The sequence below is a fragment of the Simochromis diagramma genome, unplaced genomic scaffold (genome assembly GCF_900408965.1).
Source record: "Simochromis diagramma unplaced genomic scaffold, fSimDia1.1 OVJJ01000583.1, whole genome shotgun sequence".
NCBI classification, from domain to species: Eukaryota; Metazoa; Chordata; class Actinopteri; order Cichliformes; family Cichlidae; genus Simochromis; species Simochromis diagramma.
In genome coordinates, this window is record NW_024387285.1 from 1,040,952 (window position 1) to 1,064,745 (window position 23,794).

The 23,794-nt window shown below is 41.7% G+C and overlaps 1 protein-coding gene across 3 annotated transcripts in view; it reads right to left on the reverse strand.

Annotated features, from left to right (window-relative positions):
* Positions 1 to 23,794, reverse strand: part of slc4a4a (solute carrier family 4 member 4a) — a 62,354-nt gene that overhangs the window by 22,115 nt on the left and 16,445 nt on the right. For 2 of the 3 annotated variants that reach the window (XM_040003541.1, XM_040003539.1), the window contains exons 5-9: positions 14,207 to 14,342; positions 11,891 to 12,051; positions 9,144 to 9,323; positions 5,446 to 5,522; positions 366 to 523 (exon numbers count right to left, since the gene is read on the reverse strand). In XM_040003541.1, coding sequence (XP_039859475.1) covers positions 366 to 523; positions 5,446 to 5,522; positions 9,144 to 9,323; positions 11,891 to 12,051; positions 14,207 to 14,342 — 712 coding nt within the window. The remainder of the gene's footprint in view (positions 1 to 365; positions 524 to 5,445; positions 5,523 to 9,143; positions 9,324 to 11,890; positions 12,052 to 14,206; positions 14,343 to 23,794) is intronic. The other variant, XM_040003540.1, reaches the window with a different exon arrangement.

A 23,794-nucleotide genomic window follows, 5' to 3' on the forward strand; every position in this document is an offset into this window, starting at 1 on the left:
CATATAATCCACTTTTTATTGGATTTTGCAGTGGAGCTTATTTCAAGCTCCACAGTTACTATGTTACTGGTGGACTGTGATGCTACAGCAGCTTTGCATGATTCACAGTTCAACATTATCATCATTTCCCTTTAAGCTAGGTTTATTCTGATTGGCTGCCGCTCTCAAAAGAAAGATTTGAACATCGGCCTCCTGTGCTCGAGCCAGAGCTGTGTGCCTGAGATATCCACTCTGATTCATTCACATTCAGAAGACGTGACAGAAAATAAGGAAAAACGTATTAAGTTCCTGTCAAAATGTATAAACAACACATCCAGGTTGCAAACGGACAACCAGGAGTCTGGATTGGACAAAATTTCAGGCACCTTGTGGGAACAGGAACCTCCGTCAGGGCTCCCAGCATCACGGCCTGCTGCAGACGAACAAACGCCACAAAGGGCGCGTCCAGGAAGTCCACCTCCCCCACCAGCACGTTGGAGGCTTCTGCGTCTCTTGGCAACTTCTTCATGAATTTGTTCTTCAGCTGAAAAGCACAAAAGAGAAAAGCAACAGGAGTTGAGAGGTGCTCCGTTCACACCAGCAAGCCGTCTAGAAGCACGCACGCGAAATTAAAAAACCTATATCAAACGAGGCAATCCCTTTCAGGTTAAATACCAAACCAGGCGTCCCCCACGGTGCCTAAATAAGAAAGCAAGCAGTAAAATGAGCATTTCTTCTCGACGTAATGACACAGACATGCCAGGAGGTCAGCTACATGTGTGTCTTTCATGGGACTTTTATCTGTACGACGGCTCATCCTTATATGTCATTAATGTGTTTGCATAGACAGAGAGGGGCGGCAGTAAACCAGTGAGGCGTTAAAGACGGCTTCAGTTTGGGTTCAGTCATTTTTCAGAGGTTTGTTTTTTTCATGCTTTTGTTGCAGTCGTGGATTTAATTTTTTCTTTTTTATCCTATTTAGTGCACTAGAGCAGCGCTCCCCAACCCCCGGGCCTCGGACCGGTGCCGGTCCGTGAGTCGTTTGGTACCAGGGCCGCGAGAGTTGAGGCTCAGCTGTGAAATGTCTGGTTTTCAGGGTTTTTAATCGGTCAGACTGATGCTGCTAAAAGATGTTAAATAGCCTGCTGTACACACAGACTAACATACATATTCGAATGACAAACAAATGCAGATGACATACTGGGCTTTCTCAGCGTCTAAGGATTGAAATCCCATAAACTTGTGACCTTCCACTGTTAACAGCCAAACAGATCCAATCACAGGCTGTTGGGCCATCTTGGCAAAGAGTTTGTCTGTAAATGATTCAAGTCAAGAGGTTAAACCTGTGTAACTGCACACCACGGCCTGTGTCCAATCCCAGCTAATCCACACCGCGCTCGTAAACCACGTACACCTGAATCTGTTGTTTACTGCCCTGAGGCACAAACGCAATATGCACGGACCTGAAATGTTTATTAGCACGTTTAAAATGAGCCAGTGCAAAGATCAAAGTGAGATCTGAGATGTGACGTTTTCTTTGATGTGTTTTGTGTAAAGAAATTAGAGGCGCCAAAAACCCACTAAAAGCATCCCAACATTTCCAGAACTGCGTTTGTTGAATATGATACAATGTAATATTTAGATGTTGTTACTCAGGTTCAAATTTAAACTAATACTTGTAAGTCCTTGTAAAAGTAATACACTGTGAAGAGAAAATTAATTATATACGTTTGTAATTCATCTGTGCACCTCGAGTGGCTGCAGTCTCTGTATGTTAATCTGAACAGCTCCCGTCTTTATCTTATCTCTACATTAGCGACAAGTTATCAGTCACGATCGCTCCATGTGGAAACGTCATTATGGTATTTATGGGCTGAGTGGGTGTGGAGGAGCTTCGGTTTAGGAGATTCGTTTCCTGCCTGGGAGTCTCTAATCTGTCCCACAGGAGACTCACTGGGTCCCTCTGACTGGGTCGCTCTGACCTAATTCCTCTCTCCCACAGGCCTCGTCTGGGATGAGGGCATATAAAACATTGTCTGCTGTGAACTGGGGTAACATGACACATGGAATATGACAATACATACAATGAGAATGCATAGAGCACAGTCCAGAGAAGAGCTGCCATTTCAACCCAACATCACAACAAAACGTGTAATAGAAACGCCGGTCCACTGTGTCCATTTGGCACTTTGCTTCTATGAATCGTATGACACGCATGCAGAATTTGCAGTAAGTTGCAGTACTCTGCAGTAACAGCAGGGGGAGATATTTTATTTGAGTGTTTAACAGACATTATTATCACATTTATATGTGTATGTACACATTAACTGCTTAAGGCCTTTGGAATGTACTTTTTTTGAGCTTCTGTAGATCTTCACCTCATGGCTTTAAATATATTAGCGCCCCCTGGTGGTAATGCAATTTCTGCATGCTATTTCATGGTCGACTGGCGTGTCTATTCTCCATCTTGCCGTGATACTGGGTTGGATATTTTCATGAGAAAGTAACTCACTGATTAGTTTAGATTAATCGGACTTTGTTAAATCTACTCAGTCTGGAAAATAAAATAATTTGTTCGTTTTAGTAATCAGCACAGCTACAATGTTTTTGCATTTATCCAGTAAGTGTTTACATGTCACATTTCTGGCTCACACAGGTAGACTACATGAGAAATATTCCAGGAGCTACACTTTGGTAATAAACAACCTTTGCAGATGCTACTTCACATGTTGGCATACAAGTAGTAAGGATAAGATAGCGTGAGGGCAAAGGAGCAGCGTGTCTCAAGTGTGTGGAAGCCTCTGACAAAAACCCAGAGGAAAACTGTGTTATGTCCTGTGGGCGTGTTAGATGATCTAAATATAGCAACAGTGCAAGTATTTGCCCCGTTCCCGATTTCTCCATTTTTTGTATGTTTTTCGCACTTAAATGTTTCAGATCAAAGAAATTTTAATATCAGACAAAGATAACCCGAGTCAATACAAACTGCAGTTTTTAAATGATGGTTTCATTCACTAAGGGAAGAAAACTATCCAAACTATCCACCTGCCCTTGTGAAAAAGTCATTGCCCCCTCCACGTAATTCGTGATGAACCCTATTTTTTAAAACCTGGGTTACGACACCTGTCGTGTGTGTTTGTTTCTGTCTGAACAGCTCACTGTGTTATGGTAAATCCCTGCTGCGATTGGTGCGTGGAAGTATGGCTCCGGAATGACTGGTTCCAGCTGGAGGACCCGTCTTATAAATATAGCCTGGAGCACCGCCGGCAAGAGAGGTTCTCGTGCTTCCCCTAACGCCTGAGCAGCCACGCCTGTGACAGCCGCCGGGTGCAGTGCTCCGTAACAGTTGAGGAAGTGGGGGAGCGAGTGCCTCATCCATGCTACGACCTGGCCCCTAGACGGGTTGTAACATGAACTGGGGGCTCATCCGCACCCAAAGTGAGAATCATTCCTCTAGACTCAGTAACAAATGTCACTGATTCCTGCTAAACAAGACAAAGTAAAGTAGGCTCAACAATCTCAAAATGAAACGCATCATGCCACATCTACAGCTGTCTCTATCAGTCTAGAAAGGGTTGCAAAGCCATTTATAAGGAACTGCAGTGAAACACAGTAAGAGCCATTATGGAAAAAATAAATGGAAAAAATGAAACCGTTGTGAACCTTTCCAGGAGTGGCGAGCCTACAAAAATTACTCCAAGAGCCCAACAATGACTCATCTGACTCAACAATAAGAAAGACACAGAGTGAAAATGTAAAGAGAAAAACACCGCAGACCAAACACAATACAAAGACATAGCTCAGATTTGCCAAACAACATCTTGATGATCCCCAAGACTTTTAAGAAAATATTCTGTGGACCGATGAAACAAAAGGTTTCAGACCTGTTATATCTGGTGTGAAACTACTTCAGCATTTCATGAAAAGAAAATCACACCAACAGTCAAACATGGTGGTGATAGTGTGTTCGCCCGGGGCTGCTTTGCTGCTTCAGGACCTGGAAGACTTGCTGTAATTGATGCAACCATGAATTCTGTTTTCTACCAGAAAATCCTGAAGGAGGATGTCAAGCCATGAGTTTTGCTCAAGTGCACTTGGGTTTTGCAGCAGGACAATAATCTGAAGCACACCAGCAACTCCACCTCAGAATGGCTCAAAAGACAAATAAAGGGTTTGGTGAAGACTCCTCAAAGCCTGAGATGCTCTGGTGTGCCTTTAACAGGCAAATCCCCCCAACTGTAGCTGAATGAAAACTATTCTGCAAAAAAGATTCTGCCAAAGTTTCTCCACAATCACATGAAAGCCTCACGGACAGTTATCACAAACACCCGACTGCACTTCTTGCTCCCAAGGCCAAGGGTGGCACAGCCAGTAATTAGGTTTAGGAGGTCAGTTACTTCTTCACCGAGGGCTGGTAGGAACTTTTTTTTTTGTCTTTTTTGTCCTCTTAATAAATTAAACCATGATTTGAAAACTGCATTTTGTATTTACTCGGGTAATCTTTGTCTGATATTAAAATTTGTTTGAACTAAAACTGAGAAATCAGGCACGGTGCAAACACGGTTTAATGGCACTGTAGACCAGCAGTCCCCAACTTTTTTTGCACCACAGACCGGTTTATGGCCAACAGTATTTCATGGACCACCCTTTAAGGTGTCGCAGATAAATACAACAAAATAAAACCAGTACCAAAAACAGAACATTTATTGATAACATGTGGGAAAAGACCCAGGGAAACCGAGTCAACGATAAAACAATAACACTAAAACCAATGAAAAACCCTGAAAACCATCAGTTTCACACCCGAGCCTCAACTCTCGCGGCCCGGTGCCAAACGACTCACGGGCCAGTACCGGGCCGTGGCCCGGGGGTTGGGGACCGCTGCTGTCGACTGTAAGGCTGCAGAGGAAATTCAGTCTCTCTTTGCTGTTGATGACATCATCCTTTATCAGCCACAGCCTGATCCTCACTGCAGTCTAAAGTTGCTACACAAATTTCCACTTTAACCATCAAAGGAAAAGGCGGGGAAGGTTCAGAGCAGCTACAGCAGGCTGGGTGATAATACCAGGAGCGGGAACAATGCACTTTAGACAATCTTATCTCTGCTGTGAAGCAACAACCACGAAATACTCCGACGGGCCTCCTCAGCTCTGTTACATCCAGCCCACAGCATGCAGCTCTGTCATGGAGTCTAGTCAGGCTTTTCTCATCTCTTCTGCCAGTGCACTAGCTTGTTTTTAGCCTCAAGCTTGAGAAATCAGACAAGCTGGTTCATTATATCTGTTTCAGAATAAAAGGCCATCAAGCGTATCGTTACATCTACACCACCTTAAACTGGGAACTTGGGAATACAGAGATCCATCCCGTTCATTTTCCAGGAAATATAAACCTCTCACCACTGAGTCTGATGGATTGGTGAGGGTTGGTGTCCAGAAATAGTACAGCAGATGCATGAGGGCGACTTACCTGGTCTTTCTCCGGTTTGTCAGAGACGTCATTCAGGCTGGTGGATGTCAGGTTCCTGGGAGTAGTGGTGGGACTATCTGTTCAGACAGGGCAACAATGACTAGTTAGACCAGCTTCACCCCCACTGTGGTCTAAGACTCAAGAGGAAAAGAGGCAGAAACCCAAAGTGGCCCAGACAATTAGCTCCTTACATGCTTTGCCAAAAGAAGAAAAAATCCAACAGAAATACTCGTGCAAGCTGTAGGACAAAAGCTATTGTCTGTGATAAAGTAACTGGCCGATATTTAGGTCTAACCCGTCGGGTATAAAATGTGTGATCAGATCAAATATCAACTTTTTACTTTGAATTTCAAATAAAAGAAGGCAGGAGGTCAAAAACAAAGAGTAAAATTACCATTATTAATGCATCTTTCTTGAGGTTCAATCAGCTTGTTGTGCTTTGATAATAATGAGATCTAGTGTCATCATTCTTACTGTCACATTTAAAGCCTTACTCTGTGGATGGACTTAATGGGTGCAGACACAAAATAAGTAGAAGATGATCCTGAAATGTGACAGCAGAACAGGCTTCAGTCCAGAGATCAGAGGGAAAGAAAAACCTCAAAGAATGCAACAATCTGGTGCCACTGCAGCCTTTCATGCATCTGCACCTTTGGCACTGTTGGTAATAACGTGCATGTCAGTATGATGCAGCCAGATAATTTTTTTTTATAGGTGTAGTGTAGGTGAGAGAAAATATTCTTTAAAAACAACCTGAGCTGACAGGGATTATTCACCATCAAGTACTAGCATCTAGTGAAATTTCAAGCTAGTCGTGACTACATTCAAGCTGCAGGTCATCAGCACAAAGATGCCCTCGGACACAACTTTACGATCCGCTGTCTGTATATTTAAAAAAGCCTCAGTTTGAGACTAAATTTGAACTCTCTGGTCTTCGTTTCTTTGTCGCCAAATGGAAGCTCACCAGGGGTCTGCAGTGTGAACGTAGACTTCAGTGAACTTACTGAGCCAGTCCATACTGGAACTCCTTTGGGTCTGCAAGTCCTCCATTGAGATGCGACCTGACAGGCAAGTCACAGAGTTCTCGAGAGGACTGCGGGCTTTTAGTGGCAGCAGCAGGTTATCAAAGCCAATCCAGGGAAGCAAAGAGGACGAAAGAGAGACGGAAAGCAGAGTTGACAGAAAAGCCCGCTGAGCCAAAGCAGAAGATTTGTTAAATGCACAAAAGATCAAGTGGCTGTTAAAATATGTGAAGACGTGATATTGCTGCAATTGACAAGCCGTGCAGAGATACAGTGAGGAAAGAGGAGGGGCATCATTAAATGAGGACATCATGGGTCTTTGGACAGAAGTTTGACCTGCACTTTAATAAGTCAGAAAATAAACTTTATCCTTGAAAAGATGGTAATCAAGCAATATTTATCAGAGTGGCTCCTTATCGTTGCCGTGATAAGAGGACGAGCACAGCAAAAGCTGGGTCATGAACAGAGAAAGCCTTTTCTTTGATCGTCAAAGTTCCTGAAATCTGATAGTGGCTAATAAATAACTTCACTTTCCAAAGGCCCATGACTAGTAACAGATTCCTTCCACTGTCAACACAATAAACATTTAGTAAATCAATATTTTACAGACTACTAATCCACATGTTGTTAACATCAGTAAGAGCTGTGTGGTGGGGCTGTCACTTTGAGTTCTTCATCAAGATATTTCTAAAGATTTTGTGCCAGAGTGAAATTTCATTTATCCCGGGACAAATGAAACTTATCCCGGGACAAATGAAACTTATCCCGGGACAAATGAAACTTATCCCGGGAGTGAACTAATGATTATTTTTTGAAGAAGAATTTAAAAAAAAGTTAATATTCTGACAACTTTCATCAAAACAAAGTGACAGCTCTGTAAATAAAACATGCATTTCCATGAATTTAATCAAAACTAAGAGTTAATTGATTTGAAACGTTACTGTTAACATGAATCATGAATCTAGAAGATTGTGACCAACGTAGCTGAATTCCAGAATCCTATGATTTCAGGTTTATGATTACTCCTGTGGGTCGTGAAGTCTTGCCCCAGCTCACTTCTTCAGAGTTAAAGAGGACCCATTGTTCTGTCTCATATTAAAGTTAAGGTTTACAGAAACGACTTGTTCACGTGACTTTATTTATCAGATGTAAGAACAACTGCAACGGCTATGGTTGAAAAAAAACCCTCTTTCAGTTCTAAGGTTTTATGCATGAGGACATAAAAAATCATCTGAGCAGGCTCTAAAATTAACAACAGCTTGTGGAAGAACGTAACAACTCGAAGTAATAATCTTTCTTTATGACTTTATCAGTCTCACATCATCGTGGGGGAATGTTGGCCAGTCGTCTTTACAGCATTGCTTCAGTGCACAGAGATTAGTGAGCATTTTTTAGATGCACGGCTGTCTTTAGGTCCCGCTGCAGTTCTCCAGTCATGTTCAGGTCTGGACTTGTCTTTTTCTGTTTTAATGACCAGTTTGCATGACCAAATTTAGATCATGTTTTGGTCATAGGACAGATGACCTCACGTCGGACTGTAGGATGCTCCGACTGATCGACTGGTCGAGTGCAAGGTGCCCGGGTCCTGTGACTCAGAAAAATAACCCAGCTCATCGCCCCTCCACCAGTGCTGACAGCTGGTATCAGCTGTTTGGTTTTCTCCAAACATGGCACTGTGCATTATGGCCAAATGCATCCACTTCAGTCCAAAGACTGAACTTAAACCTGATCTGTCCTGCCATGTTCCTTCTAGAGAGCGGAGCCTTTCTCCTGGCTGCCCTTCCAAACACTACTTCTTTACTTTTCTGTACCATCATGAACTTTGCCATAAAAAGCTAACAGAGGCCTACAGAGTCTGGTCTTGTGTTTTTTTACAGTATCCTTGATCACATGCATATCTCTATAGAGCAGGGTTGGGGAACTCCAGGCCTCGAGGGCCGCTGTCCTGCAGGTTTTAGATGTGTCCTTGATCCAACACAGCTGATTCAAATGGCTAAATTACCTCCAGGATCTAAAACCTGCAGGACACCCTTAAATCCTGGAGTTCCCCACCCCTGCTATAGAGCTACTGACGCTTGCTGATGATTCTGATGATCATCAGAATTAAGGTTAATTAAGGTTGTCCATCTGATGTTGTATTGAATGAGCTTAAACCTGTTAAGAATCCGATTATTTTTGTATTATGTCCTGATACAAAAAACTTAGAATTGACAGAGGGTGCACTTCCTTTATACTTGACTGTAGATGACTAATAAATAGGTCCCCTTTAAACCTCTACCTCTGTTTATGTAGTTAGTACAGTACCCTGCAGTGAGTCCACTTAAAGCGTTAAAGTGCAAAAGACATTCCTGAACTTTACTAATTTTACTCAGTTGTTCTTTAGCTTTGGTGTTAATGCAGGCCGAGCTATTCAGGTTGGTTCTTTAGTGTTTTCCCTCATCTGCTGGTTCCAGCTGGAACTGTGTTTAAAGCCACATTAGTGGGTTCATGCAGAGGAGGGCAGCAGTGTGCCCCTTATGACACACTGTGGTATTCCTCAGAACCCACTCTACATCTTTTTCTTCACCTAACAAAATTTAGTATCGACCCCATTCTGCAATTAGTTTATTCTTATAAAATAGCAATCGAGCTTTAATTATTTAAGCTAAGACTGCACCAAACTGGCATCAGTATTACCATTTTCCGGGGTGGAAAACAGCCTACTTGCACTGGACACCGTCTTCCCGATGTCAGCCAGAGAGCGCAGGTTGGACTTCTTGGTCTGGTGGCGATGTTTCCGCAGCAACGTGTACATCACCTTGTCCTTAAGTTCGGCCTTCAGCTGGCCGATCTCTATCTGGTTGTCAGTGATCATCTCTGAAAATGCAGAAAGAGACGAGGCGAGGAAGAGAAGGTGAAAAGCTGAGTTAAAGTTTAAATGCAGGCTTTAAATACTCTGCATTAAAGCAAAGACACTGTGGATGCATTTTTTTAATTACTGCTTAATTTCTTGAGCTTTAGGTTTAATTAGGAGCAGAAGAATTCAGAAGAATCCAAAGAAAAAAATTATATATGTATAAACAAAACATGAAATTTAACATGTTAGAATGAATAAACACTTTTTGCAACATGAACAAAAATAAAATATTGTTTTAAGTTTATTGCAAAGGTGCCACCTGTTTCAAGTTTTATAAATTAAAAGATGAGCACAAAGAGTAAAATTATATTGTGCTGTTCTGTCAAATGACACTTTAATTTGGGGTCTCTTTCTTTCCCCACCCTGCAGCATTTTACTCAAAAAGGTAGACTTGGCAACACTATCACCCAAAACAGGTCACCATAAAAGTCTCTTCATACTTTAAGGACTCAATTAGTGCCTCCCAGACTCTAATGCTCCTCTTTATGGCATCATGAAATGGCTCAATCAAAAGGTCTAGTCTATTTTTGAAAAGAAGGTCAGAAGCCTGAATGCTGAATGAAAGCAGCCCGGGGCAGTTCCTCTTCTTGTGTAAGGGTAGTGCTGTTAATGGCCTATCAGTCAAGTCAGCAGGCCTCAGAGCAAGAGGCCCAGCTCCACTCCGCCCAGTGCAGCTCACGCAGCACAGACAATTACTTCACATTAATCACTCCAAGTGGTAACTCTTCTTCCTGCTCCCTCATGCAGACAAAAATGTTGGGGTGGTGGCATGAGATAGGAGGACACAGAGATATAATCATCTTAGAGCAACTGGAGAAGGTTAGCTGCCCTCAGATTAGGAAGTTTTTGTGTGGCCATTTAGTCCAAACTATAGTCAACTAGTGCTGTAATGTAAAGTACAGCGTGGCCTGCAACTCAGCTCTTTTCTCGCTCTTAAAAGACGGGAATGAAAAGAAACCTGAGTGTTTTGATGCGCATCAATCCGTGAACCTGCCGACCTGCTCTGCACACGCTGCACATCACACAGCTGATTTAATCAAGCTGGCAGACGGGCTGTTGTTTCAGAGCAGGAAGATGCTGACCTTTAGTATCGTTACGCAGCAGTAAAAAATAGTGATGTGTAAGGGAGAAAAAAACAAAACGATCAAACCGCAGAAAAAAATATTCTTACATCAAAGAAATCTGTCAGTTCAGTTCTTTCACACTCTAAAGCACTTTTGTGCTGGACTTCGTTAAGTAATACGATTTTTTAGGGATAGAGATCCAGACTTATTTACATTTTATATTGTATCTCCCAAAAATTCAATTTCTTCATGTTCATATTCAGCAAAAATAATTTTACTTCTAATCATAGAGATAATTCAAAGGAGTTTAGAGTTCATGGAATGGTAAAAAATAAAAAAATAAAACTTATTCACTCAAAAAAAAACTTAAAATATTTCCATAGAGGTCGCTCCATTACAGTTCCATGAATGGCCACTTGAGGCTTGCTGCAAAGGTGAGTCAACCCCCATTTACTCCCATGTTAAAACTTTACACCCTGTCGCTACCCGGAGTAGTGGCCTTTCGCACGGTACCGATCGGGTTTCCGGTACCGATCGGGTAGTGACACACCCTGCTATAAAAAACCTTCATAGTATCTATAGTACGGTGACCCTGAGAGGTCAATTACACTGCAAAATGACACAAAACATAATGGAAGTGTTTCTGGGGACACAATAACATGACGGACCAGCTGTGGAAGTGTCCGTCACATTATTGTCTCCCCAAAAACACTTACATCGTGTTTTGTGTGTTTGTTTTGGGGGCTTTTGGGGTTGTTTGGGGGGTTTTATTGAGCATTGTTCTGTTTTGGCCACCGGACTACAGCCCATTTTGCCCTTCACAACAGCTCTTCAGGGTCTGTTTCTTTAAAATAACACATTTGTTTAAATGTTATCGAAGTTAAAAGTTCGCATCACTAATCTCAGTTTTTAAAAGCAGAGTTGAGGTTGAATTTTTCATGAAATTATCTGACAAATGTCATGACTTGGTAAAGTACCATCAGCTAATAACTTTAAATTAAATAACTTAAAAGAGGGCTTCACATGCTGGATGAGATCACCGTGGCTATAGCCATCATTTATGTGCAGTCTGAGGTTCCCATCATAGCCCCAACCATGAGATGAAGCTGAAACATTGTCCACTTATGTATCTCTGCAGTGAGACCACTTGAATTTACATATGAAGTGGGATGAAGACACTTTGGTCCTGCTGCTACTTCCACTTTAACCTTCTCTCAACCATTGTGGTTGAACTATGTGAACATAACCTTTTAAAGATACAACACATCTATTATTGAAGTAAAAGGTGTTCTACTGCACTTTTAACCTCACAATCACAGGATGAAGTGCAGCTTTATATGAATTTGTTACAGCTGTGATTACACATCATGGCGATAATCACTCGATGGGTTAAATTAATTTGTAGCTGCTGGAATTAAAAAAACAAACAAACAAACAAATTATTTTTGAAGAGATGAGCTTACCAACAACCTGAGGTAGCGTGGAAGCTTCCAGGTCCAGCATGATGGTGCCTTTTTCTATACATGTCCTCAGTTCAAATAGGCTGTGTAAGGACAGCGTCGCCACATGAGGTTTACTCCAGCGTTCTCCACCTTTCTCCACCTTCTCCTCAAACTTGATCCACCTGGATTTAAACAAAAAAGAAAAAAGACTCAGACAGGCACACGCTGTAACAAAACAGGATTTAACATGAAAATCTTTTTATCATAGTCTTGGATAAACATTTACATTATTTTATTTTATAGAAATTTACTAAGCGGTAACCTGCTAACTTGGAGGGGAAGCAGGCATACCAAAAACAGGCTGTACAGTCAGGATGTAAGAGGAGAGATATCAGTGTTAGAGAGTAAGTATGGGTGGCTTCGAGGCATCACAAGTCTAATTTTAGCCCAAGCTATTCTCATAATGTCAGAATGTAGAGTGTCACAATGAACAAGAGCCCGGTGAAAAATGCCACCACTAAAAATATCTATGCAAGTATGTATTGCACTTCTACTAAGATTAGGCTTCAAACTTTCCTTTTTGCTAAAGCATATAGTTAGGGCTGGACCAGGTGACCCTGAATCCTCCCTTAGTTATGCTGCAATAGGTGTAGGCTGCTGCGGGAGTCCCATGATGCACTGGGTGTTTCTTCTTCAGTCACCTTTCTCACTCACTATGTTTTAATAGACCTCTCTGCACTGAATCATACTTGTAATATGTCTTTGTACTCTCGCCCTTCTCTCACCCCAACCGGTCTGCCGGAGGTTTCTTCCTGTTAAAAGGGAGTTTTTCCTTCCTACTGTCGCCAAAGTGCGACATGACCGTTGGGTTTTTCTCTGTACGTGTTATTGTAGGGTCATTAACATCCAATATAAAGCGCCTAGAGGCAACTGTTGTGTTGATTTGGCGCTGTATGAATAAAATTTAATTAAACTTTGTCTTGGGAAAAAAAGGAAAAGTAAATATTGTCAAATATATGACAAACTTAAAGGATTATTTCATGCTTTTTGCTCTTTAGTCCAAATTATGAGCCATCAAATGTGCGCTTGGTGGACCTGTTGACGAGGGTCAGCCATTATTTTTTAAATCAATCAATTTTTCATTTTTCATTATTGGGAAAAAAAACCTGGATTCTGAGTCTGCATTGTTATATTTTTTCTGCCATTCTTCATTTCGACAGCTGAGAGTGAGAGACCTGAGAATCAGAGGTGTGGCTGAGCGGCTGTTTCTCTACTGCGGTTTTAATCTGGCTGCCAAAACCGCACTTGGCAGGCAGTCAGCACTGCCCGGCACGTCGCAGAGCTTTTATTCAGTTTGAGTCCTCTGAGTGTACTCATCAAGATGCTGCACAAGTTCTTAAACTTTGAACTACAACTCTTGCACTGCTGTCCTCAGCCTGTTTTTTTTTTTCCATACAGTTTCTGTATGCTAAAGATTTTTATTTTTAGAGACTGAAAAACTATGCTGCATCCTCTTCTATCAAGCAGATCAGCTTTTTTTATTGCTTTTTATTAGATTTTTTCAGACGGCTGACATGAAATGATGGGAATCATTACTCCCGAGGCCACACTTACCTATCATAGTGCGTTTCAAACATGTGGTCCAGTGCAGGTTAAATTATGCTGAAGTTTCTCCAGAGCTGACCGAATATGACTGAAGGATCAGCCCCTCATCTGATCCTTCAGTCATATATAATAACTTCCTGTGTGCAGTAGGCACGGGGGCGGAGGCTGGACAATTTTATCGTCAGTCATTAGAAACGCTGGCAAAAAGGCCAAATTTAAAACGACAGTCAACTAGATTTAAAGCAGAACTTAGCAATTAAAAGCTTCACTGAGTTTAATTAAAAGCAGTTTTAAAGTGCACTAAAAATGTCAGCAGTACTTCTGCAAACTGTTTAAACAACAGTGAATCAAAACTTCTACAGTATGTCTGAGTTTAGGATAATGAATCGCTGATTGGGTGCCTCGAGCAGCGGTCCAGAGACTCTGTTTCCTCCTGAAAGAACTTCACTCATCCACTGCTAATTATGTATAAACAATCATCCCATCTCTGTCCCAGTGTGTCCCACTAGAGAGCCACTCAGAAGAAACCAGTAAAACTCTGAGCTCAGTTTTAAACTTGGAGCTGTTTTCAAATGTCTGTTCACTGTTTTTCCATAAAAAAACATATATTCATTCCTTTTGAGATAAAAACTTAACGTGAGGCTGGTTTTTCATCATTTTTATTCACATTTTTAGTGACTCGGTGAAAGGATATGATTTTAACAAAGCAGATACACACAAAGAGGATCTTACCTGGCCGTCTCCTTCCACTCCATCTCCTGTCCGTCCACTGACAGGAGCTCATCCAACTCAGTGAAGAGCTGTGGGGGTGCCGGGCCATCGTCGTCCTCACCTAGGATGAAGCGAATCCTCTCTGCTGCTGGTGAGACTGTGGAGAGAGGAAAGATACTGAGGTTCATAGGCTGGCAGTGGTGCCCATTGGGCAAGGGCTTGGGCACTGGCTTTTCGTCCTCAGCTGGACTCTTCACATTGACCTCAGTAGGAGGTGGAAGCAGCGCAGTGTTCACTGTGACCTCCTCTCTTTTATCTTCAGCGTCCTCTTCTTTTTCCTCCTTCTCTTCTTGATTATTGTTGTTGTTGGACATCTTTAAAATCTGACCCCCCTTTGCTCTCCAAGTCAGCTGACACAGCGTTTGCTTAACAGACTGTAGTCTGCAAGTGTCTCAGGCTCACCACAGTCCCAAAGCACCAGCTAGACCCTCATTAAAATCTTCGGTGGAAGTGACAGCGGCTCTCAGTTGCCTGCTCCAGCACTTTGTGAAGCAGGTAGGAGGGGGCTGATTGGGTTTAGGGTCCCCCTCAGTGACAGTGGCCCAACAGCTAGCCCCAGTCCACCCCCCCCAACCCCCCCTTCACTTTTCAAACAGTTCTTCGCCATTGGCCCTCCAGCCTTGGCAAGCTGTCCTGAAGCCCCTCATTAACAATTAGGAAATGGTTCACAAACTGGTCCATTCTTCAGCTCAGGCTTGGCTTTCCTTCCTCTTGTCTTCTCATTTGAATATTTAGAGAGTGACACATAAGTGAACCCAGCACAGTTCCAGCAGGAACAATAACGGTGTAATACTCCTCAGTATTAAACATGGTGCAAACAGTCGACGTGACAACAGCGTCTTTCACTGAGTGAAACAGACAATATCTGAACATTGCTTCTGAACCCTACTTTTTACTGGACCCACACAACATCACTATAGACACAGACACCAGAAACCTGCACAGTATCCACGAGTGCCTAAAACTGAACAGTGAGACATAAAAAGAGCACGACTACCATTAATAATCACTATTATTTAGTAACTCTGTCCTTTGAATTCTATTCTAATTCTATTCTATTCTATTCTTTGGCTGGTATCACATGTCAAAATTACACCTTGAAGTTTTTTAAAGCAAATGTCACTGAAATTCAGACTCTGTACTGCTCAATGCAGAAGCTCATGTTACATTTAAGATCATGTCTTCATTTAACATTTTGCTGATCTTAAAATTTAACGTTTGCTTCAGTATTGTTGTGGCGTGAATAGTGCGGGGCTGTAATTCTAATTTGCTGATATTTTTTGTGCTTGTCTTGGGCTCCAGCTTTTAAATGTTTAAATCCAGAATGAATAGCCCTGGCTTTTAATTAGCTGGCAGCACGCATCGCAGTTAGACAGATAACGTGGTTATTCAATAACCGATTAATGTGGTGTTGGGGGCTTGATTTTACAGCTTCTATTAATCTGTTCTGATGGCTCTCCAGGCTTTCCTGCGACCTGACATGTGAGACTTCAGATTTTAGCCCGGATCCCCCAAAAAAACAAAAAAGCAAACATTTGCTCACAAAACTAGTAGATAATACTGTACACTGCAAAACATAAGCTGTGTAAATCAGTAAATACTCTCAATTTAATATATCTATGCTAACTTTTGTATTTGAATGTGAAGCACTTAAGAAGTCGCATGAACTTAATGGTTTACCAGAGTAAATGGCTTCAAAGTTTAAAGGTAAATGCATTTTATACTACCCTAGTTTGCAAGTGTAAACTCAGGAAAATGTTGCAGTAATTTCCTGTTTTTCATAGCGAGCTAAGTGTTTCTACACAATTATTACCTGTTAAGAAACTATGAACATTTATCAACATTCAGCAACATTAACCCTCAACATTCATCTCTGCAGGCTGTTGCTAGCTAAACTGTCACACAAACTCTTGGAACCACATCACCCACAGCGTCGAAGTCACAACAAAACACAACATAACACAAACAATGATCACAGCGTGACTGAATTAAGGTTTTGAAAATGAAGTTGTGTATGTACAACTATATGCAAAACTTAGAAAACTAGTAAATATTAGGAGGCAGTGATTAAAGTTAAACATGGACAGCGAGTTTACTCTGTGACATCACTAATGAGGTGTTCTTGCATCCCTGTTGTTACTAGCATCACTTTGAGTCCCAGGTCTTTTCAGTGACCATTCCTTCAGTGGCTTTTTTGAGGGTTAAGACTTGGATTTACGGTAAAGATCCAGGAATGAATCGCCTTAAGAGCACAGAATTATAACTCTGCTCACACATGTGTGTGTGTCTCTGTGTGATAGCAAAGCCAGCTGATCAGATTACACAACAGCTTGCTAATACTGTAGCACCAGAGAGCTACTACAGTGATGGATATATTTACCATGGAGCATCTTTATTTCTCAACAGGTGATTAGTAAAAATGTGCTTTTGTTTCTTAATCTTCTGAGTCTGTAGGAGCTTCTGAAGCCACCACCATGGTCCAATTACAAGTTAACTATAAGAGTCTGGATTTTACTTTGCAGGACACATTTAGATGTTGGCAAACACAATTAACATCATATCATCCACCACATTGACTCATTCATTCATTCATGGCCCAATAGTAAAGGCTTGCAGTTTCCCGATTGTGTTTTCTGTGGCACAGGAACAGCAGCAGGTATGAGCCAGACAGGCAGCTGTAAGATTACTAGTTAGGGGATAAACTGTCTGCTGGCACGCACACACAGACATGCACGCACACACAGACATACACACACATACACACACTCACTCATTTCTACAAGCTGCAACTAGCTTAAGACACCACAACCTGTTTAATAACATCTTAGAGGGAGTAAAGCACACGTGTGTTTCACACATTCAGCTGACACTCACATCCAGAGCGATTTAGGCTGATTATAGTAAACATTTAAAACAAGCTTTAAATACCTGTATGGACAAAATTACATGCAAACAATGGCAGGCAGGTGGGTGCAAAGAGCCAAGTGATGCGGCCACACACCGAGGATCTACTGCTGTAATTTTCAGGTACTTCAGGTTAAAAAAAGAAGCGGCAAAAAAAATTAACAGAGGAGCAAATGTGCAAATATTTAATCAAAAATCATCGTGAAATATTTTAAAGTGGCATTAAGTGTAACAAACCGAACTGTGGACAGTGAGTATTTATTTTCTTTCCTGTGAATTCGAAGTAAAGACATTCCAGATGAAGCCAAGCATTAGGAGAAATCAGCTTTAGCATGGGTTAGGACAAGCTAACAGCAGAGAAATGTTGAGAGAGAGGCATGGCTCTCAAATAATCCAGAACGGAAATTAAGATGGTGCTAGAAGTGCAATTTATAGGGGGAAAAGCCACTTACATAAAAAAAATACATACAATTCAATTTTATTTTATTTATACAGCGCCAAATCACAACAACAGTCACCTCAAGGCAATTTTTATTGTAAGGTAGACCCTACAATAATACATACAGAGAAAACTCAAACAATAATATGACCCCCCTATGAGCAGCACTTTGGTGACAGTGGGAAGGAAAAACTCCCTTTTAACAGGAAGAAACCTGCAGCAGGACCAGGCTCAGGGAGGGGCGGGGCCATCTGCTGTGACCGGTTGGGGTGAGAGAAGGAAGACAGGATAAAGACACGCTGTGGAAGAGAGACATTCATAACGGCCAACCTCACCTTAATACAAATAAGTTCCCGGAGCAGTTTCAAGATGGCCGCCTAGTGGTGAGACTTGCTTCCAGAGGAATTTTTTCCAACATGCAAGCAGTTGTGTACAGCTGTAATCCACTACTATGCCTATCCGCATTTTCAAGTTACAGCCTCTACATTTTGGTTTTACTAATAAGAGCTACATATACATTTATCATCAACTATGTTGCACAAGCAAAGAAATTAACACAAGGGAAACGAAAGAAGCACGTTTGGGTGTTTGAGGGCATCTACAATCCTCATAATAAGGCCAGGAACACATTTAAAGGGCCTTTTATGAATGGCTCTATTTCCTGTCACACGTTTCCTCGTACAATGGTAAGTGGACCGGTACTTACATAGGGCCTTTCTACTCTAATTGAGCACTCAAAATGCTTTATACTACCAGCCTCATTCACCCAATCACACACATTCATACAACGCTTTTATTCTCCAAACGCCTTGTCTAACATTCATGCACACACTCGCCCTCTAATGAATGCACCAGGGGCATCTCAGTGTTCAGCATCTTGCCCGAGGATCCTTTGACATGCAGTTTGGAAGAATCAAGAATCAAACGGTGATGTAGACCTGAGTAGATGATCGCATTTGGTGACAGTGGGAAGGAAAAACTCCCTTTGGGGAGGAGGACATGCTGTGAGCTGGAAGCTCGGAATTCAGACTGGTATAAAATGCTGTTTCACACAGTTCTTTCTATTCTTGGCTCTGCATGATGTCAACAAGAGGGGATACACTTAATATGGTCATCTTAGTTCAACCCTCCTGATTATCAGAGGCAGACAATCAGAAGAAAACTGGCTTAAATGATGAGGCTAGACTGACGAGCTGCACCAGTTCTCAAATCTGGATTATTTTGAGTTGTGATTCACCCAAAGTTACTATAACAGAGTCAAAGAATGCAAATATGTAGCTGTAAATTAGAAGCATCTTTAAAAATGAATTTCCCCAAAGTTTTACAGCTAAATATTCAGCGCGCAACCTAAACTGCTGTTACACAAAAATGTGTCCGAGAATTTTTGAAATTTCTCGTGAGAAACAGATGCTGTGATCCAATATAAAAATGAAGAGGTAACACAAATAGTGCTGGTGTCAGAGCAATACCGTCCTACTCGGCCAGTTGCTAAGAGAAAGGTGGGTTTGGTGGGGAGGGTGCGGGTTGAGTCAGAGTGAAAGCAAAGAGGGGTGAGAGCAAGCACGAAAAGGAGGGCTAGAAATGAAAATCCCATCGTTCAAACACAATTTCAAAGCTCTGTGTGCTCTAGCCAAGAGCCATGGGCACACAAAGAGGACTTTGTCCCAGCAGCAAAGGCTCATGGGATAGGGTACGGAGGAAGAATGCTGCCCGGCAGAAAGCTTAGTGCGACTGCCACTAAAGGCCTGTTTAGTCCCATTCTTGACATGCATCCTACACAAATACCTTCCATCTACTCTGACCTTTCTGAAAATCTCAGTGCAGTATAAATGCTACATGGGATGTAGTAACATGCTCATTGTCTTTGGCCACACATGCAATGATATCTGTGTCTCCATTTCACCTCATTCAAAGCAAAAACAAAGTGCAGGACATGTTTTCAAGTCTGACATTCAGTATGCAGGGGAGCTAGCACACAGGCAGCGAGCAGGGACCGGCTTGAATACAGAGTGACACCCTGAGGGTGATTCATTGAGAGCACAGTATTTATATCGAGAACATCTAGCTCTGGTATTTTGCTGTGATAGCTGAGGTGGCCAATATAACAAATTCCAGCTGCGGGAAATAACCTGAAATGAAACCACTGTGCTGTCTGCAGGTGTGCTGGATGTAAAAAACATTTTCTCTGTGCCTCCACTGAGCTCAAATGTAAGTTTGATTCCAAGCCACATTCATCCCAAGTAATGTTTAATTCACATGAAATAAATGTGCTGTTACTTCGTTAGAAAGCTCGATTTCGTGCAGGACCTTCACTCCTGCGTACGACAGCTCAGCTGGGAGCGCGCTCCACTTTGTTGTCATGTTTAACTGATATAAGAAGGCGGTGCTGAGACGCATTACTAAACAGATTGTTTGTTACTTTTTCAAATAGAGACCTGTTTAACCATACGGCTGTCAGTTTAGCTCACTGGTTGATTCAGCCTTACGGCTGAAATGCAGCGGCCTGGGTTGGACTCTGACCTGCGATCCTTTGCTGCTGCTCTCTTCCCCATTTTCCTGTCTACTCTTTACTTTGGATGTTCACATCACTTTTAAATTTGTGGGTGCAAAACAGAATAGGTCTGTAAGAGTGAAATGTGGAGTGCCTGGGTGTTGGGTGGTTGTAAGAGGAGAATGATGCCTGCAGCACCAGCTGCAGCTGCCACAGTGGAGGAAACTGAAATGAGTGGCAGAGAAGCAGCTGATATCAATCTGCTATGCAATGAAGTAGAGCCTGTGCATTTAAAGGAAGATTTAAAGTAGGCTGCACACTACAACAAAATGTGTTTAAATAATTTTACAAGTTATTAAACCAGATTCCAGCAATGAGAAGCAAGCATCAGCAAAAGCAGTTAAAAACCTGCAGGCCCATCAGTAACACTGTTAGGTTACGATCCTTCAAACAAACATTTTGAAACACTGCAGCTTGCGTTAAATGCGGATCATTAAAAAAAAGTCCAGTGACTCCATGTGTGCATGTTTTAGCTAGCTTCAGTAGCTTGCTAACTTATAGCTAAGCTAATCACTATAAGTGAACTAGGCAAAAAGTGCTGAGATAATCACTAAGACAGCTAAAATGAGATAATAATGAGGTTATTGTTATTAATATTAGATATCTGGTGGAAAAATTATTAAAGCCATGCAACACTCTTTACTGCAAGCTGAAGGAATCTTTCTCTGTCCTTGTCTCAGGCCTTGTTGTGGCTCCTCTGCTATCTGTTATCCAGATGTCCGAGTTCACTGTGTAACTGAACTGTTTCTCTGCAAGAGTGTCGCACACATATCTGTTCCCAGGATAACGTTCAAAGAAGTGTATAAATGAAACTCGTGGGATTGCGTGGGCGAGCATTTACATAGATTATGCTTTTGCTTCCTTGCAAGTAAAATAAATGAGTTGGTACTCGCTCCTCTGTCTCACTTCATTAGACAAGTTCTCTAACAAAATTATACCAAAAGCATCCAAATAAGCCCTCGAATATTCAGCTCGTCAGTGGCCGTTTATGGCATTGATCCCTGAAAAATTACTATGTCACGATAGTTTAATGGCACTTTTGCTCCCTTTAGGGAATTTGCCTCCCTCTCACCTGATCCCCAGCATCCTCCTCTGTCACACCAAACCTCTGCATGCTTTTGCAGCACTTTAATCATTCAGGCTTTACAGTGAACACACACAGAAAAGTACAGTGAAGTGTTCTGGATAGTGTTTCTTTTTAAAAATCATTCTTGTGTGTTGACCAGGTAAGCAAACAGCTGGAATATGTTTAGGATTAAGGTAATCCTAAAGTACCACAGACCATCCTGTGGTGTAAACATAGTTTTTTTGTTAACTTGTTACCTAGAAATGTTTTTGGGATAGCATACATGCCACACATTTATGCTTTTCAGGAATAAGAAGAAAACTTTGCGGTGTCTCTCTAAATCTTTGCATTTATCAAACAGGAAAAGCTCATCAAGGTTTCCATTCTTTCCATTTGGGAATCCATATACAAAAAACAATTATAGCAATCACAGCTTGCTCTCTGTGACTTTGAGAAACTAAAGCTATTATCTGTGTGCAAGCTAAGTTTCTAAGTAATCCCTATAATCCACTTTGAAAGAGCATTTGACCCCAGAGCAGAAAAAGATGAGTAAAAGGTTAGGATTTAAAAGGAAAAACCAAAACTCATCAAAATGAGCAGGGTCAGAAAGCTGTGCAGTGGACATGCACGTAGCCGGGAGGACGCACTTGCAGTCCCTGCAGTGTCCATCTGACCAAACAAGAGGATTTGAGTTCAGAAAGAACACGGCCCTCCCCTGGGGGCGGCCATGTTTTCCACAGAGACAAACATGGAGTGAATAACAGTATGACATTACTGCATGCCTGTCAGTTTTTGAATGCCTGCAGATTTGAGTTTTACAATTGTAGAGGATGACACTTGGGAGGACCCATGTTGTGGATGTCATGAGGTGATGGGGATTCATTTATGGAAAGAATTTAATAAAGTCTTCTTTTTTTTAAGTCTCTTTAGCATAGTGTCTTTGTCCCGTCTCCCTCTCCTCACCCTCTACTGGTCACAGCAGGCGGTTTTACCTCCCTGAGCCTGGTTCTGCTGGAGGTTTCTTCCTGTTAAAAAGGAGTTTTTCCTTCCCGTTGTCACCAAGTGGTTGCTCCAAGATGTTGTTTGATTTGGGGGTTTTATTTGTATTATTGCAGAGTCTTTACTTCATAAAGCACCTTGAAACAACTGTTGCTGTGATTTGACAGTATATAAAAAAACTGAAATGACTGCAGGAGAACTGATCATAAGCTTGACGGTGAATGTAGTTAATCTATATGTCGAATGAAATCAACCCTCAAGGTAATTAATTTTTTTTGTCCCGTCTCTGCCCTTTTTTGTTTAAAATTACCTGTAATTTGTGTTATTTTATCAATTAAAAAATATTGTCGATGGCCGGTGATACAGTATGAGTTTCAAATTCCTACATCTCCAACCTCTCAATTTATCGCATTCACAAGATTTTCAGAAAACATGACCTTTGACCTCTAACCTTGCGATCACTAAGATTCGAACTCGTACAAGATTTTAAGTAGATGCACCAATCGTATCAATTTGTGTCATTACAAATCGCGTTTGTGTGTGCGTGTTAAATTTGATTTAGTGATAGTCGAGTGTGTTTAAGCTTGTCTGTGTGGAGAGGATTGATTGGAATAATGATGACGATGTCCGCTATCACTGTCAGTCATCAGTAAACACTTAATCTGGCTGATGAATCTTCACGTGGCACATTACTAAGTCTGTACTATTAAGTCTGTAATTAGGCGCCATTCTTATTCTTATTTTACAGCGTCGTTGTTCAATCGGGGGACGCTCTCTGTTGAGGAGAAAAGCCTGAATTTGTTTGTATACGAGGTATCCATTATTTAAATGTCCCGGGCAGTCGAAAAGGAGGCAGAGCTGTCGAGAAATGCTAGCAGCTAACTGGGCGCTGACCGTGTCATTCCAATACATTAAATGTCGCAGTGTTGGCAAAGAGAGGAAGTGAGGTAAGATTTGCACATGCGTGGTACCGATCGGGTTTCCGGTACAGATCGGGTAGCGACAGTGGCAATGCTTTCAACCAAAACAGGTGCAGCTTGACGACATCATCAACATGCGCTATCGCGGTAGAGCGGTATAGTCAAAATCTCTACAGTTGGCCAAATTCATATCGCTTCGACCGTATACCATTTATACCGCCCACCCCTACCTGTAGTCTATCGATCAGAGAATATTTCATGTTATTTCACTATGATGACAATGAAATCTGAAAGTTACTCATATATGCAGCTAAGCTTGACGTTACAATTGGCACTCATCTATGAAGTAATCAGCTCATAACTTTAAAAAGAGAGACTTTTCACGTGTAGTAGTAAATGGAGCACATCAACACAATGTGCAAAAGTCTGTTTACGTACAATAAAACATAAGAACAGCCGATTGTACAACAACACCAACTCTACTGTATGCTCTGCGTTTGTGGTGTTCCACACAGCAAACAGTGTTGACCGCTAATAAAACTGATATTTTATTAGTGGTCAAATCAACAAATCAGAGTGCGTAAGGTTTCATCTGTTCCCCCATCGAGGCGCCGACAGCACCAGAGAGTTTTGGGAACAAAAACACGGCCTTCCCTTCACGAATTAGAAC